The sequence below is a fragment of the Psammomys obesus genome, unplaced genomic scaffold (genome assembly GCF_907164565.1).
Source record: "Psammomys obesus unplaced genomic scaffold, mPsaObe1.curated_primary_1811, whole genome shotgun sequence".
NCBI lineage: Eukaryota > Metazoa > Chordata > Mammalia > Rodentia > Muridae > Psammomys > Psammomys obesus.
The window spans coordinates 22,688,176-22,701,254 of NW_026596073.1; the positions used below are offsets into that span (position 1 = coordinate 22,688,176).

Sequence of the window (13,079 nt, forward strand, 5' to 3'; positions counted from 1 at the left end):
CCAGACCAGACGGTGGGCTGGCTCTTTCCTTGCTTCTGCAGAACTGGCCTGTCAATGTGATGTGGTTGTAGGCTGTTCTGTCTGGATGATCTCACCCCTCCTCACCATGCACAGATGTGCCCTGAGAATATCGTGAGGAGTAGTCCCTGGCCTGCTTTCTCAGCACCTCCTGCGGAAGAAAAAAAGTCAATGCTAGTACAGGGCCTGACACAAGAGGTCACAGCTGTTCCCAAAATAGATGGTACCAGTGGTACTGGAGAGCACATTGTTTTAAGTATAGTACTAGGCATTGTAAGATACCTGGCATATCCGCCCCCTCATGCAAATACCAGTCATGTGGCTCAGCTTACTAGGACAGCCACAAAAGGCCTTCAAACATGCCCCTGCAGTTTCTACTGTCCAGAGATGGGGAATGCTACAACCCCTACATGAAAAGCACCAGCTCCTTAGCTCAGTTCTCAGGTCTCCTAGCCAGTTCCTTTTCTGAAAGTGGAATGAAGAATCAGAATAATTTGGTGTGCTTCATTTTCTGTCTCTCCATCTGCATAATAATTGAGCTTAGGTCCTGGAACACATGGCTGACTTTGAACAATTATTCTCCCCCTGCCTTAGTATTCTCCTATAGACCTGGGATAATGACATCTACCTCCAAAGATTAAATAAGATAGATACATAAGATGTGAATTGCTCTATACACTCTTGGGTAGAGCAATTGTGTGGGATGAGGATGACAATGACATCATGATGATGTTCTGTCAGCATAGGGCTGACCCGAGCAAGAAGGTGAAGTCTGCATTCACGAATTGAATCATCTGGCAAACAGAAGCAGCTTGGTGTGAGCAACAGAGATGTGGTCTGAGCAGGAGTCTATCAGTTCTGTTCAGCATGTGGCCTTAAATATCCACTCTTCTTCCCTATCCTTATGTCCTTGGAATCTTTGTATGACATGATATTAGGATGACTGAAGGATGTAAGTATTGTGATGGATTTCAAGAGTCTACGACACCTCAGAGATGGATGGTCTTTTCCAGCCTGGTTGGACAATTCCAACTTGCGTATCTTGGTGATAGTCCACATACATGGTAAATGCCAAAGTGGTCTACATAACCCCAAATCTTGGCATCATCCCTTCCTGCCAATATGGTGCCCAGCAGCCCAGGAGAAAAAGCCTTGGAGCGTTCCGTTATCTGTTCTTGAGAACTCGTGTCTGTCCCTGGGCAGATCTCATGCTAACATCACCAGCTCCCACTGCCATCATGATGTCTGCTTGTCATCCCACAGCAACAAAGGCGAGAAAAGGAGCTTCGGAAGCAGCAGGAGAGGGAACAGCGCCGGCACTATGAAGAGCAGATGCGCCGGGAGGAGGAGAGGAGGCGCGCAGAGCATGAGCAGGTACCGGGAGGTGGAAAGCCCACTCAGGCAGGGCCCCTTGGGAACCACAGCATCAGGGAGCGCTGGGTGTGGGACATAGTCTCCAAAGGCTGCTCTTCTATAGCTTTTGCTTTCTCTCAAGCAACAGTTCTTACCTATTCAAAAAGTCAAGTGCACAGCTTGAGAATACCCACCCTTCCCACCAAAACCAGGACCTCTTCTGGTGTACCTGAAATTTCTGACTTCCCGGCTCTGAACCAAGTTCCCACTCTTCCATCATTGAAGATGAGCCATGTTGATCAGGTCATCTCTGCTCTCCAGCTCTGAACCCTTGGTAGTGGCCTCTCTCTCACTGATAAAAATTACACCAAGTCAGTGAGCTGCAGAATTGGTTCTATTACAATGACCACGAATAAGCAAGCCTTGCACATGTCTTCTATCCTTGTTAATTCCTTAGATTTCATAAGAGAGGAGCCTAATACCGAGCTTTAACATAGTGGTTTCATTAAAAACCAAACAGACAGTGAGATGCCAAGTCAGCTCAGTGAGCAGAGACAAGCAATTGGGCTGTGCTTTTGACTGTGTTGAAAGGCTCGGCTTTGCTAAGGCCTCCTCTTCCTGTTCGGTGAGGTGTTGGGTATTTTTTTCTCCTCCTCTCTCCTGCATTTTACTTGAAAGCTCCTGTCCCTTTGCAATTACTGGTTCTTTCTCTCTCTTTTCCTCCTTCCGTTCTGCCAAACTCTCTGCTGCCGCCTCTCCAGGAATACATCAGGCGACAGTTAGAGGAAGAGCAAAGACAGTTAGAGATCTTGCAGCAGCAGCTACTGCATGAACAAGCTCTACTTCTGGTAATGGGAAAGTTAACACGCCAGCTGATCTGCTTGGTGTCCATGCTGCATGTGTGCGTGCGTGTGTGCATATGTGAGTGCGTGCGTGCATGTGTGTGCGTATATATGTCTGTGTTTCCTCCTCCTAATGTGCCACTTAAAAATGCGAGGTCTTTTCTTCCAACCTCCTAGACCTCAGAACCTCACAGAGGCTTCCTAAAATTGCCTGACCCAATTTGCTAACTCCTCAACCATTTAGCACACTTTATTAACTCCATCTATTTGAGAAAGTTTAGCATGAATCCAGCCTTATTATAAGTTCAAACTGCTTTCAAAACCCACTGTGTTTATTGCAGAGTAATTTTGAAAGCTGTTTGCAACATGCTGGAATACAATCACTGCAAATGCGCCTCGGCCACAGAGCCTGCTCAGCCCTGCAGTCATTTCTCATTTGCAGGCTCTTAGTCTTGCCCTTACAATGGGGAACAGTTTGTTTCTTGCTCAGGCTGTATTCACTAGAAGAACTTTTATTATTATTACTGCATGGCTCTCCAAATGGGCTTCTTGTTTTTGTTTGTTTGTTTGTTTGTTTGTTTTATTTCTTGGTTTTTTATTTTTAACTGAATTTTTTATTCGATGGCATTGTTATTTTTTTTAACTTTATACATAAGCTTCCTAATAGCTTTAGTAGTCCAGGTTTTGCTTAAAGGATGATTTAGATATGAGCGCTGGTTGTTTATTTGACTTTATACTCCGTCACATATGTCTGAATAGCTGATTTACCAAATTAGGTGACTCCTTCTACGAGTGACAGTCTGACCGTCCTGTATCTGCTTTGCAGTTCTCCAGGGTCCTGTCACTTCTCAAGACATGTTCTCTAGGGACTGACATTAAAGCAATCGTGGTTTTATTGACATATTCTTGTGTGGACACTAACATGAGGCCTCAGCTTACTTGGGGGCACCCCTTGTCCTTCTTGGAGTTCTGTTTGTTTTTGGTTCTATTTTGCCTCCACTGTATGCTTTACCGCTGCTTGGTGTGGTGTTGTGGTGCCCTGTGGTCTCACGACTTCTTTGCTCTTCCTGCTCCGGGTAGGAATATAAGCGCAAACAGCTGGAGGAGCAGAGACAAGCAGAAAGACTGCAGAGGCAGCTGAAGCAAGAGAGAGACTACCTGGTTTCCCTCCAACATCAGCGGCAGGAGCAGAGGCCCTTGGAGAAGAAGCCGCTGTACCATTACAAGGAGGGCATGAGTCCCAGTGAGAAGCCTGCATGGGCCAAAGAGGTAAGGAAGGAAGACTTGCTGTGTCCACTGGCCGGGCTGTTCCATGTGAGTCCCTTCACTGGGAGCACAGGATCCAGTTGCTGCTGAAGAGTTCAAAGACAGCCCATCATGAGAGCCATGCTTTACTCTAGAGGAGCCATGAGGTCATCGCAGAGAAATGGTGGTGTACCTGATGCTGTTCAGAGCATTTTTCTTGTGTACCCTTGCGAAGACAGTGGGGTTTTGTAGGGGAAAACAACATAGAGTAATTTTCCTTACAAGAGTCCATTTAGGGGAGCTAGGGTGATGGCCTGGTTGGTGAAATGCTTAGCTTGTAAATATAAGGACTTGAGTGCAACCCCCAGCACCCACATAAACAGCCAGGCATGGTGTCAAACCTTTATGATCCCAGAAATGGAGTAACGGAAACTGGCCATGTAGCCTATCCTCATTGAAGAGACCTGAGTCCCACTGAGAGACTCTGTCTCAAAAAAAAAACAAGGTGATAGCAGAAACCTGCGAAATAATAGCTGAGGCTGGCCCTTGACTTCCACACGCATGTACATGTACACACACACACACACACACACACACACACACACACACACACACACTGTCCTCTCACACAAAGAATCCTGTTGGATATGTGACATGAGGACTGTTCGTGGAACAATGTGATTTACATCATAGAGGATTCTGGGAAGAATTATATCTTGCCCATACCCTAGCTGCTGTTATCATGGGCATTGCTGCTAAACCTGCCTTGTCCATTATGGTCTCAGCGTGCCACAGACCTGTGGCTGTGACGTGCATTTCAGATGCATCCAAAGTAATGTTCCTGCATTTTCTCAACCCTTAGACTAAGGTGAGATTTTTAGGAGTATGACTCTGTAGTGAACTAGTTATGAAATATAATTAAAAACTATTTGGATCAGGGAAATTAAAGGAGTTATAACCACGCAGGTGAAGCAAAAACCAATAATCAAGACAGGATCAACCACCAGGGAGTCACTGTCATCTGACAGAGAGGGACGTCGGTTTTCAGATCTGTCTTTGTGACACCCGGTGACCTCCTGTTATTATTGCGAGCGTAACTAAACACCTAAAATGGTGTTTAGGCTTGTTTCTAAATTGTAAATAGCTTCTTCGGGTATTCATATCTAGGATGTTTTAAAATTATATAGAATACAATATTCCCAGAACCTAAGATGCTATTTTCTTAATCTTTTCTTTTTTCTGTCTCATCTTTGTGTGCATAGGAAATGCTAGAAATGATAGTTTCCTAGTCACAGTGCTGAGAGATAATGGTCAAAGAATAAGATTTTGTAATCTTTTATACCTTTATATACTGTTTGAACTCTTGTAGTTGACATTCACTATTACAGGGAAATAACGTTTCAAATGGCCAAGAACTAAGTCTATAGGGCAAATCATTTTGATTAGAGCAAGGAACATGTTCAGTCACTTTCTGTTACAGTGTATAAACACGATCTGTGTTGACCTTTGTCTGGACTTACTGCTGCTTTTACTTCAGTCAGTAATTCAGTTTTGTGCCTCTGCTCCCTGATAGACCATTGACCCCTCTATTAGTTAGTTCATTCTCTTTCTTATTGTGGTGATGAAATGCCCAACAATGGCAGCTTAAGAAAGGAAGGGTTTATTTAAGCTTACAGCTTCAGGAGATGCGGTCCATCATGGCAGAGAAAGGGTGGCAGTGGGAGCAAGGGGAAGCTGGTCACCTTGTGTCCTCACTGAGGAATCAGAGAGTAATGAATGCCTGTGCTCAGCTCACACTCATTTTTATTCAGTCTGGAACTCCAGCTCATAGCCTAGCACCACCTACATATAGGGCTGGTCTTCCCACCTCAGTTACTCAAATCTAGATAATCCCTCACAGATATGTTCAGAGATTTGTTTCCATAATGATTCTAAGTCTTATTAAGTTGCCAATCAAGATTAATCATAACTTCTTAATAATCGCTACACTTCTGGGTAGGCCGAGTCACTGTGCTATTAAGCAGTAGGCTTCCTGTCTGGCAGGGCACATTCCTCCTCTGCTTAGCCATTTCTTAGCCATGCTAGGTTAAAATCCTCAGCTAAGTCAGACTCACAGCTCCTGCCCCATCACTGTACGCAGAGCTAAAGTGCTGCCCTCTATAGAGCCAATGCCATCGCCATCCAAAGCAAGTATTAACTGCAAGTAGGGACTCTTGATTGACCGTCACTCGAGGAAGGAAGATAGGCCAGCTTAGTTTGGAAGAACAGCTGAAGCCTCAGGACCCTTTAAGGACTAAATTGGGACTGCCAGAGATCTCAATTCCCAGAATCTAGCTGAACTTGGGAATGAGATCTAAAGTCATTTGTATAACCCATTCAGCATTTTCAGTGATCAGCCCCTATTTGTTTATTACGGGAATTAAGGAATGTCATAGATAGCCTCATGGACCACCAAAATAAGAGGCATAAAACAGTCTGTCCTTCCTAGTGCCTGGACTCCTCTACAAAGTACCACATCTACGTCACCTCTTTGTGGTGCATGCCTCTGCCTTTCCATGTTCCTAGCACTTAGGGCAAGTTTAGGAAACAGACACCTATAGAGTGCAAAACTCCTTGAAAAGCATCCCAAAATTCCTTCTTTCTGAGGAAGAAGAGAGCACAGTGTGGTTTCCTCTTCTCCCCAGCAGCTTCTGCTCAGCTCTTACTTGAACTTGTCTGCCTTGGCTTCACTGTTTTCTAGTGTCTTTCTGCCCCCATCATTAAGTTCCCTGGCCTGTCCTCCCTGTGCATCATTAGTCCACAGTCCTTGAGCTGTTGGAAGCACTCCCAGGGGCAAATCTGTACTGATATCAAGGCAGTACTGTAGGCCTCCTGATTTCCCCATTTCTTGACCAGACTTCTAGCAGTAAAAGAAACCTAATAGCTGGGAACACATATCGCACAGCTGTGTCATCAAGCACTGCAGATGTGAGGGTCTCTGGCCACCACAAGTCTGGCCCACACATAGGGGATGACATCATTCAAGATACCAGGCTTCCCAGTCTCCCCACCTCGGGACTTGATACACCTCTAAACATGTGTGCGGACAAGTCCAGGCTCAGCCTTCTCTTCCTGAGTGGTTAACATACTCTGTATCCTAAATAGCCATCAATCTGTGTCCAGAAACTGATTTTTGTTTGTTTGTTTGTTTGTTTGTTTGTTTTTTCATTTTTAGATTGCTCCTCTGTCCACTTCATTCTGAACTGACTTTTTTTTCATCACCAATATGATGTAATGCTTTATCCTTGTGTGTTAGGATTCAGGTACATGCACACATACATACATGCATGAGTGAAGGCCAGAAGAGAATGTGCATTATTCCCTGAATACAGGCTCTCTCTCTCTCTCTCTCTCTCTCTCTCTCTCTCTCTCTCTCTCTCTGAAGCTGGAGCTAGGCTGGCAGCCAGCAAGAAGCTCCAGTCATCCTTCTGTTGCCATCTCCCTCCACCCAATGATGGGGCTGCGTGATCCCTGCGAATCTTGTCAAGCTGTCCCCTTCTTCCTTTGACTTTGTATTCTATTGGGCTTGGATGTTGCTATAGATTTGGTTTTCAGAAAGGAACACGAATGTATCTGTATGAAGAGTCTGGTGAGGCAGGTCCAGTCCTCTCAAATCCCACCATTGTGTCTTGATCTGGATGGGAGTCAGATTCTCTCTGGGGAAGCCTTGGCATGCTGTTGTGCTGTCCAGCGGCAGAATTTGAGCATTTGTTCACATCTTTTGGATCATAGAAATTCCTTTTGCTTTCTGTGTGCCCTGACATTGCATCTGACGGTCTGGATCACCTTTTAGCATGCCAGACAGTATTTTAACTCGCACCAGCGTGCAGCAGATACTCTATTTACAGGATTGCTGCATGCGATAGTCTTTTATTGTTCCAGCACTACCTCAGGTACTCTCACAGTGCACGTCAATCACTGCTGTGTACACGAGGCCACTTGATGTGTGAGCTCCCAGGAATTCTCCTGTCTCCACCTCTCATACGGCCATAAAAGCACTGAGGTTCCAGATGTGCACTGCAGAGACACCACATCTGGCTTTCCTGGGGCTCTGGGGACCTGAGTTCAGGTCCACTTTCCTCACTGGACCATCAGTGCCCCCGGTACTTCCCATCTTCCTGACAGCAGAAGTTTGGAGCAGATCCTCTGCTACTAGACTCCTCCCCAAGCCAACGGAGGCAGATCTGGACTATGCCCAGCTTAGCTGTGTTTGTTTATGCTCTGAGGAAAAGCCGCTTTCTTTTCTTCTCACGTAATTACCTTCTGCTCTGTTAGTAGACATGAGTTGTCATCAATCAGGGAACAGACTTTTGCCTGGTATCAGAAGGAGCTGCCCCTTCATCCAATGGAAGTGCCATTTCTAATGTTTGGTTTGGTGTCTTTCCTCCAGCACTTAAGGGGATATGTTGGTGCATATCCCAACCTTCTCAAAAACTTTAAAAGCAAGATTTTTCTTGAGACAAAAATATTGTCAGGGCCAGCAAGATGGCTCAGCAGCTAAAGATGCTTGCTTCCAGGCCTGGCAACCTGAGTTCATTCCCTGGAATGCACACGGTCGAAAGAGAGAACTAACTCGCCGAGGTTGTCCTCTGACCTCCAGTATGTTTTACAGCATATACATGTGTCCTCGTGCATGCGCACATGCACGCACACACGAACACACACACAAATACAAAAATCTTTTGAATGTGTAACCAATTGCCTCCTTGTTACAACCTTCTCATGGATTTACCATTTTGTTGTCCAAACTCCTACTTAAGACATTTCAGCACATTGAGCCATCTTATGTCACTGACTGAATATTAACAACTGGTTATTTACTTTACATGGCATAGAATTTTAAAGGTTAAGACACGCTAAAGGTAGAATCTAGTGTGTGACATGATTGAAAACATTTTTTAAAATGTTGCTTAGTATCCTCCATTCACAGCTAATCAAACACGCAATGTACCTGTGAAAATAGGCACTCACTTTTCGCCCTGTATTTGACAGTTAAAACTAACACCAATAATCATTCCAAGCATCCCTCACTCTGGATGCATTTGGTTCTGAATACATGAATATATGCTCACTTGTATACCAACAGAGTACCCTGAGCTTGGGATATTCGGTTACCAGAGTGTAGAAATCTACATACTCCTTTCAACTCTGTCTACTCTACAGGGTTCCTGAGTGCAAACACCAGTGGTTTACGTACTATGATTTAGGGGGTGGGGGAGGAAATAAAGAATTGCAGTGGTCAAAGAGTAGTCACTTTCCTTTCTTTCAAGGACTCCATCATTTAGAAGTAATGGATTGCATGCCGTGGGATTCCTTTGCCTGTTGGCATCTTCCTGGGGCTTTGAGGTCTGGTAACAATCGCTGGTTTTGCTCTTCTGCTCAGTTCAATGGACAAATAAATATTGCTGATACAATGCTTTATGTCTTCACAAAGTAAACTTTGGCTAGTTTATAGCCCTGACCTTTGTAGCTAGTATAATTTGGTGTGTGGGGAACTTCGAGGACATGGAATTTGAGAACCAAAGTCAAGTGGAAGCCAATTGGACATACCTCACAAAGCCATTGTGAGGGAAGAGAGGTTCAAATTACACCTCATAGAGGCAGGGAGGCCACTTTCTATCTGTGGCTTAATGTAGCATGTTTAAATGTTTGAAGTTAAAACAGACTTACTGTGAATAGGAAATTTGGCTTGTGTCTAGAAAGATTTTTAGGGTAAAGAAGCCAGGTGCAGTGGTGCATACCTGTAATCCCAGCGCTCAGGGAGACAGAGGCAGGTAGATCTCTGTGAGTTCGAGGCCAGCCTGGTCTACAAAGCAAGTCCAGAACAGCCAAAGCTACACAGAGAAACCTTATCTTGAAAAACAAAATAATAATAACAATAATGTTAATATAAAATAGGGTAAGGAAGATGAAAACTAGTAGGACTTTTGAATTTTGTTTCAAATCAGGCAGCAAAAAAAAAAAAAAGAAAAAAATTTTAAAACCTTTAGCTGGTACATAAAAATATGCGCACAGATCTGAAAATTGAGTAAACCAAAGTGACTCAATAAGAACTCACTCTAATAAGTCATCAAAGTAAGGAGAATGGTACGTGCCATTGTCCTGCAGGTTTGAGAGGCACAACCATTATACTGACCCTAAAGAAATATAAGGTAGTGTAAGATAAACCTCGAACAAAAGTCTTAGCCCTTTGGAGTTAACGCCTTCCATCATGTCTTTTGATGTCCATTTTGTTAATTTAACTTTCTCTTTAAAATCATTCTTTGTAACAGTCTATTTGCTGCTAGAAATATGGACTGACTGATAGTGACCTCTTATCTGTTTACAGAAAGCCACTAGTTCTCTGAACTTCTTCTGGGAAGTCCTTAGGCTGAGAGAAACCATGGAAAATCAGACATGGCAATGGGCTGAAGGGAGAGAAGGTGGGGGTAAGGAGAAGAGGAAGGGCCAGAGTGTAGGGAAAAGGCAGGAGCAGAGTTGGAGGGAGTGGCCAGCAGAGTCCATGCCAAGAATGGAAAGCGTGGGGCGGAGCAGTGTATTTTGGGTATCAGAGAGAGACGTCTAGTTGAAAGGACAGGGCCCTAAGGAGAAAAAGAAAATGATACAGGAAGTCTGTGTAAGACAGCCATGCCATTAAGCAGTATCCAGGACGCCCACGTGCCTATCAGCAGCATGCAGAGAGGAGCAGAGCTCCTGGATGCAACCTTTCCCTCACCAGGCCTTGTGTGGCTCCTGCCCCCCTGCCTCATGAGTCAACCCAAAGCAAGTTTCTATTTTCCCCTAAGCTGTCTCAATGCCTCCATAGCCCCCTTTGATCACCTGGAGCGCACCCCATCTCCCTGCCTGATCCCATGGCTTTGTGACTAATCAGCAGGCTCTTAGCTCAAGGACTACAAGACAAGCTCTTAGCAGGCCAGGAATGCCCAGGCAACTGACGTAACACAAGTTAATGGGTAACATAAGGACAAGACCCCAAGTGTCCTGCATGCTTACTAGAAGTACTTTCGTGAGGAGAATGTAAAAGAGTAAATAGAAGAAAGAAAAAAAAAAAGAGGGAGAGGAGAAAAACAATAGATCTTGTTGCAAAAAAGAAATGGCAAGTTTGGGCTCTTTGAATTCATAGAGGGACATGAAAATGGCTGTGTGGGTTACTTCAGAAAATTCTCACTGGAAAAAAAAAAAAAGCGCTATTCTCTAGCCATTGAGGCAATCTTTTCCTTTGACTTCCAGGTAGAAGAACGATCAAGACTCAACCGACAGAGTTCACCTGCCATGCCTCACAAGGTTGCCAACAGGATCTCTGACCCCAACCTGCCCCCAAGATCAGAGTCCTTCAGCATTAGTGGGGTTCAGCCTGCTCGGACACCCCCGATGCTCAGACCTGTTGATCCCCAGGTATAATCTCCCGTTTGTTCCAGTGGACACTTGTGCCTGGGAAAGCTTATTAAAAGCTTAGACGAGTCTAGCGTGGCATAGGACCAAGGAAGCAAGGACCCTTTTTAGAGAGCTCATGGGCATGGAAGCCGATCTGCATTGGGAGGCTCCAGAATATATAGAGCTGTTGACTTTGAGTCAACTTCAAGGTCATTCTTGGTAAAGTGGTTCTGTGGAGGAGACCCGTGCTAGTGCTGCCGGGTACAGGGTGGAGACAGACATTCTTTTTTTTTTTTTTTTTTTTTTTTTTTTTTTGCCCTACCACAGCTCAATTTTATTGGCAAGTGAGCAAAGAATTGGAAGCCTAATTAATCCAAAATTGACAGGGATTACAGGTGAGTTGGGCCATCAATGCCCTTCAGAATTTAAGTTCAAATACTTAAGAATTAGTCATCATATTAAAATTTCTATTTAGGCCTCTGAGGTAGACTATGTACATGAATTCTTCCCTTCCTTGAAATGCGGGTAGAAGTCTAAACTGGAGGAATGAAATGGGCTTGGTGGAATAAAAGCGTGCCTCTAGAGCCAATGGTTCCAGACACGCTCACCAGGCCAGGAGCCAGGCGCAACCAGCGAGCTTGGTAAAGATGCCTACTCCCAGGTCTGCTTCAGACTTGCTGAGCAGAGACTCAGGGTTGGACCTGGAAGTCTGTTTTTAAAGCCTTCCAGGTTGATTTTGGTGCCCTTTTAGAGATTGAGAAGCACTCAATCTCTGTGTGAAGATATTTGGTAGGGAAAGATTATTTCAGTATTAGGAAAGAAGCTTTCTGCTAAGTTCTTCAAAGATGAAATTCAAAGTGATACAGAATATGGAAATTCCATGGGGGGGGGGGGAGTAATACAGCCTTTCTCACCCAAACATCTTAAATTTCTTCCCGGCACCCAGCTGTGGCAAGGCTTCTTCAGTGCATTTTGAGGTCACCTTTGAAATGTGTACTGCTGTTTGAACTGGAGCTTAAAGGAATGATGATAAAAATCAAGGCTTTCTTGTGTTTTAAGTTGGTAGTAATGAGCAAAATTCAAGATTTTTTTCAGCATCAACCAACTTAACATATTTTTCTCTGGTTTTTTAAAATATGGATATAATTCTTACTTGCAGACTCTTTAAAAAAGGGATATTTTACAAGGTTTCTCTTCTTTTAAAAACTTTCTACTTTGACCTTGTAATGAGCCTTTGTGAAACGAAACCCCTTCTGAAACGATGAGGGAATGAAACTAGACCTTCTGTCAAAACATTCTCTGGTGCTTCAGTTTCTAGGGGTGCTTTCCCGTGGTCTTCTACAGCGAGTTTGGGTTTTGCACTAGATACTGCAGTGTCTTCTCTTTTAATGTTACTTAATATATTTTTTGCTATTTGCCTAAGCATGAACTTTACAATGTCTGTTCCAGTTGAATCAAAACACTCAGCAGAACAAAGCGCTCCCATGATTTTTCTGGTTTGTCGCTGTAAATTCCCAAAAGGCATTATAGACCAAAGGGGGTTTGGCAGGACCTTGGATGAAGCCGGTAGGAAATGGATATTGCTTGAATAAGCAGTTTAGCTTAGGAAGCACTCTAGACCCCTCTAGATTCCTCTTTCCCAGGCATGATTTCTGGATTACAGGCCAGGCCCGCAGATAGACTTGGGCTCCAATGAATGCAGTGTCCGCCCAGAGTTCGGGGACTCGCTGCAATGTTCACAAAACACAGTGGCTTGTGAGCAGTGTGGAGGTGTAGGGATTTTGGTGCACCCTGGATTTGGGTGCTTTTACCTAAGAGGCCAAATGAAAACCCCCTACATGAACAACAGCACCACATGCCCAAGTGTTGAACTGACTCCTCAAGAAACAACCTGGTATCAGGGAATGTGTGTGTTCTCAGTGGTGATGGCCAGCCCTGTAGAGATCAGGACAATACAAGGCCTGAAGAGATGGCCCTTTCAGTAGAATGCTTTCTATATTAGGACCCGCTTCAGTTCCTAGACACACATATAAAATTCATACATGGCAGTGCATGCTTGTAATCCCAGCGTGGGGAGGCAGAGAAGGAGAAACCTTGGGACCTGTTGGACAGCCAGCTTAGTCAAATTGGCAAATTCAAAGCCAGTGAGAAATCCTGTTTTAAACAAACCAAGTGTTGTAGGTGGCCCAAGCCTTTAATCCCAGCACT

General features: G+C 44.4%; 1 protein-coding gene across 1 annotated transcript in view; it reads left to right on the forward strand.

Annotated features, from left to right (window-relative positions):
- The first annotated feature begins 377 nt into the window (after positions 1-377).
- Tnik (TRAF2 and NCK interacting kinase) overlaps positions 378-13,079 on the forward strand; it is a 74,979-nt gene continuing 62,277 nt past the window's right edge. Inside the window, exons 1-5 of the mRNA XM_055626212.1 lie at positions 378-515; positions 1,282-1,392; positions 2,133-2,219; positions 3,294-3,482; positions 10,728-10,892. Of these exons, the coding sequence (XP_055482187.1) occupies positions 378-515; positions 1,282-1,392; positions 2,133-2,219; positions 3,294-3,482; positions 10,728-10,892 (690 nt within the window). The remainder of the gene's footprint in view (positions 516-1,281; positions 1,393-2,132; positions 2,220-3,293; positions 3,483-10,727; positions 10,893-13,079) is intronic.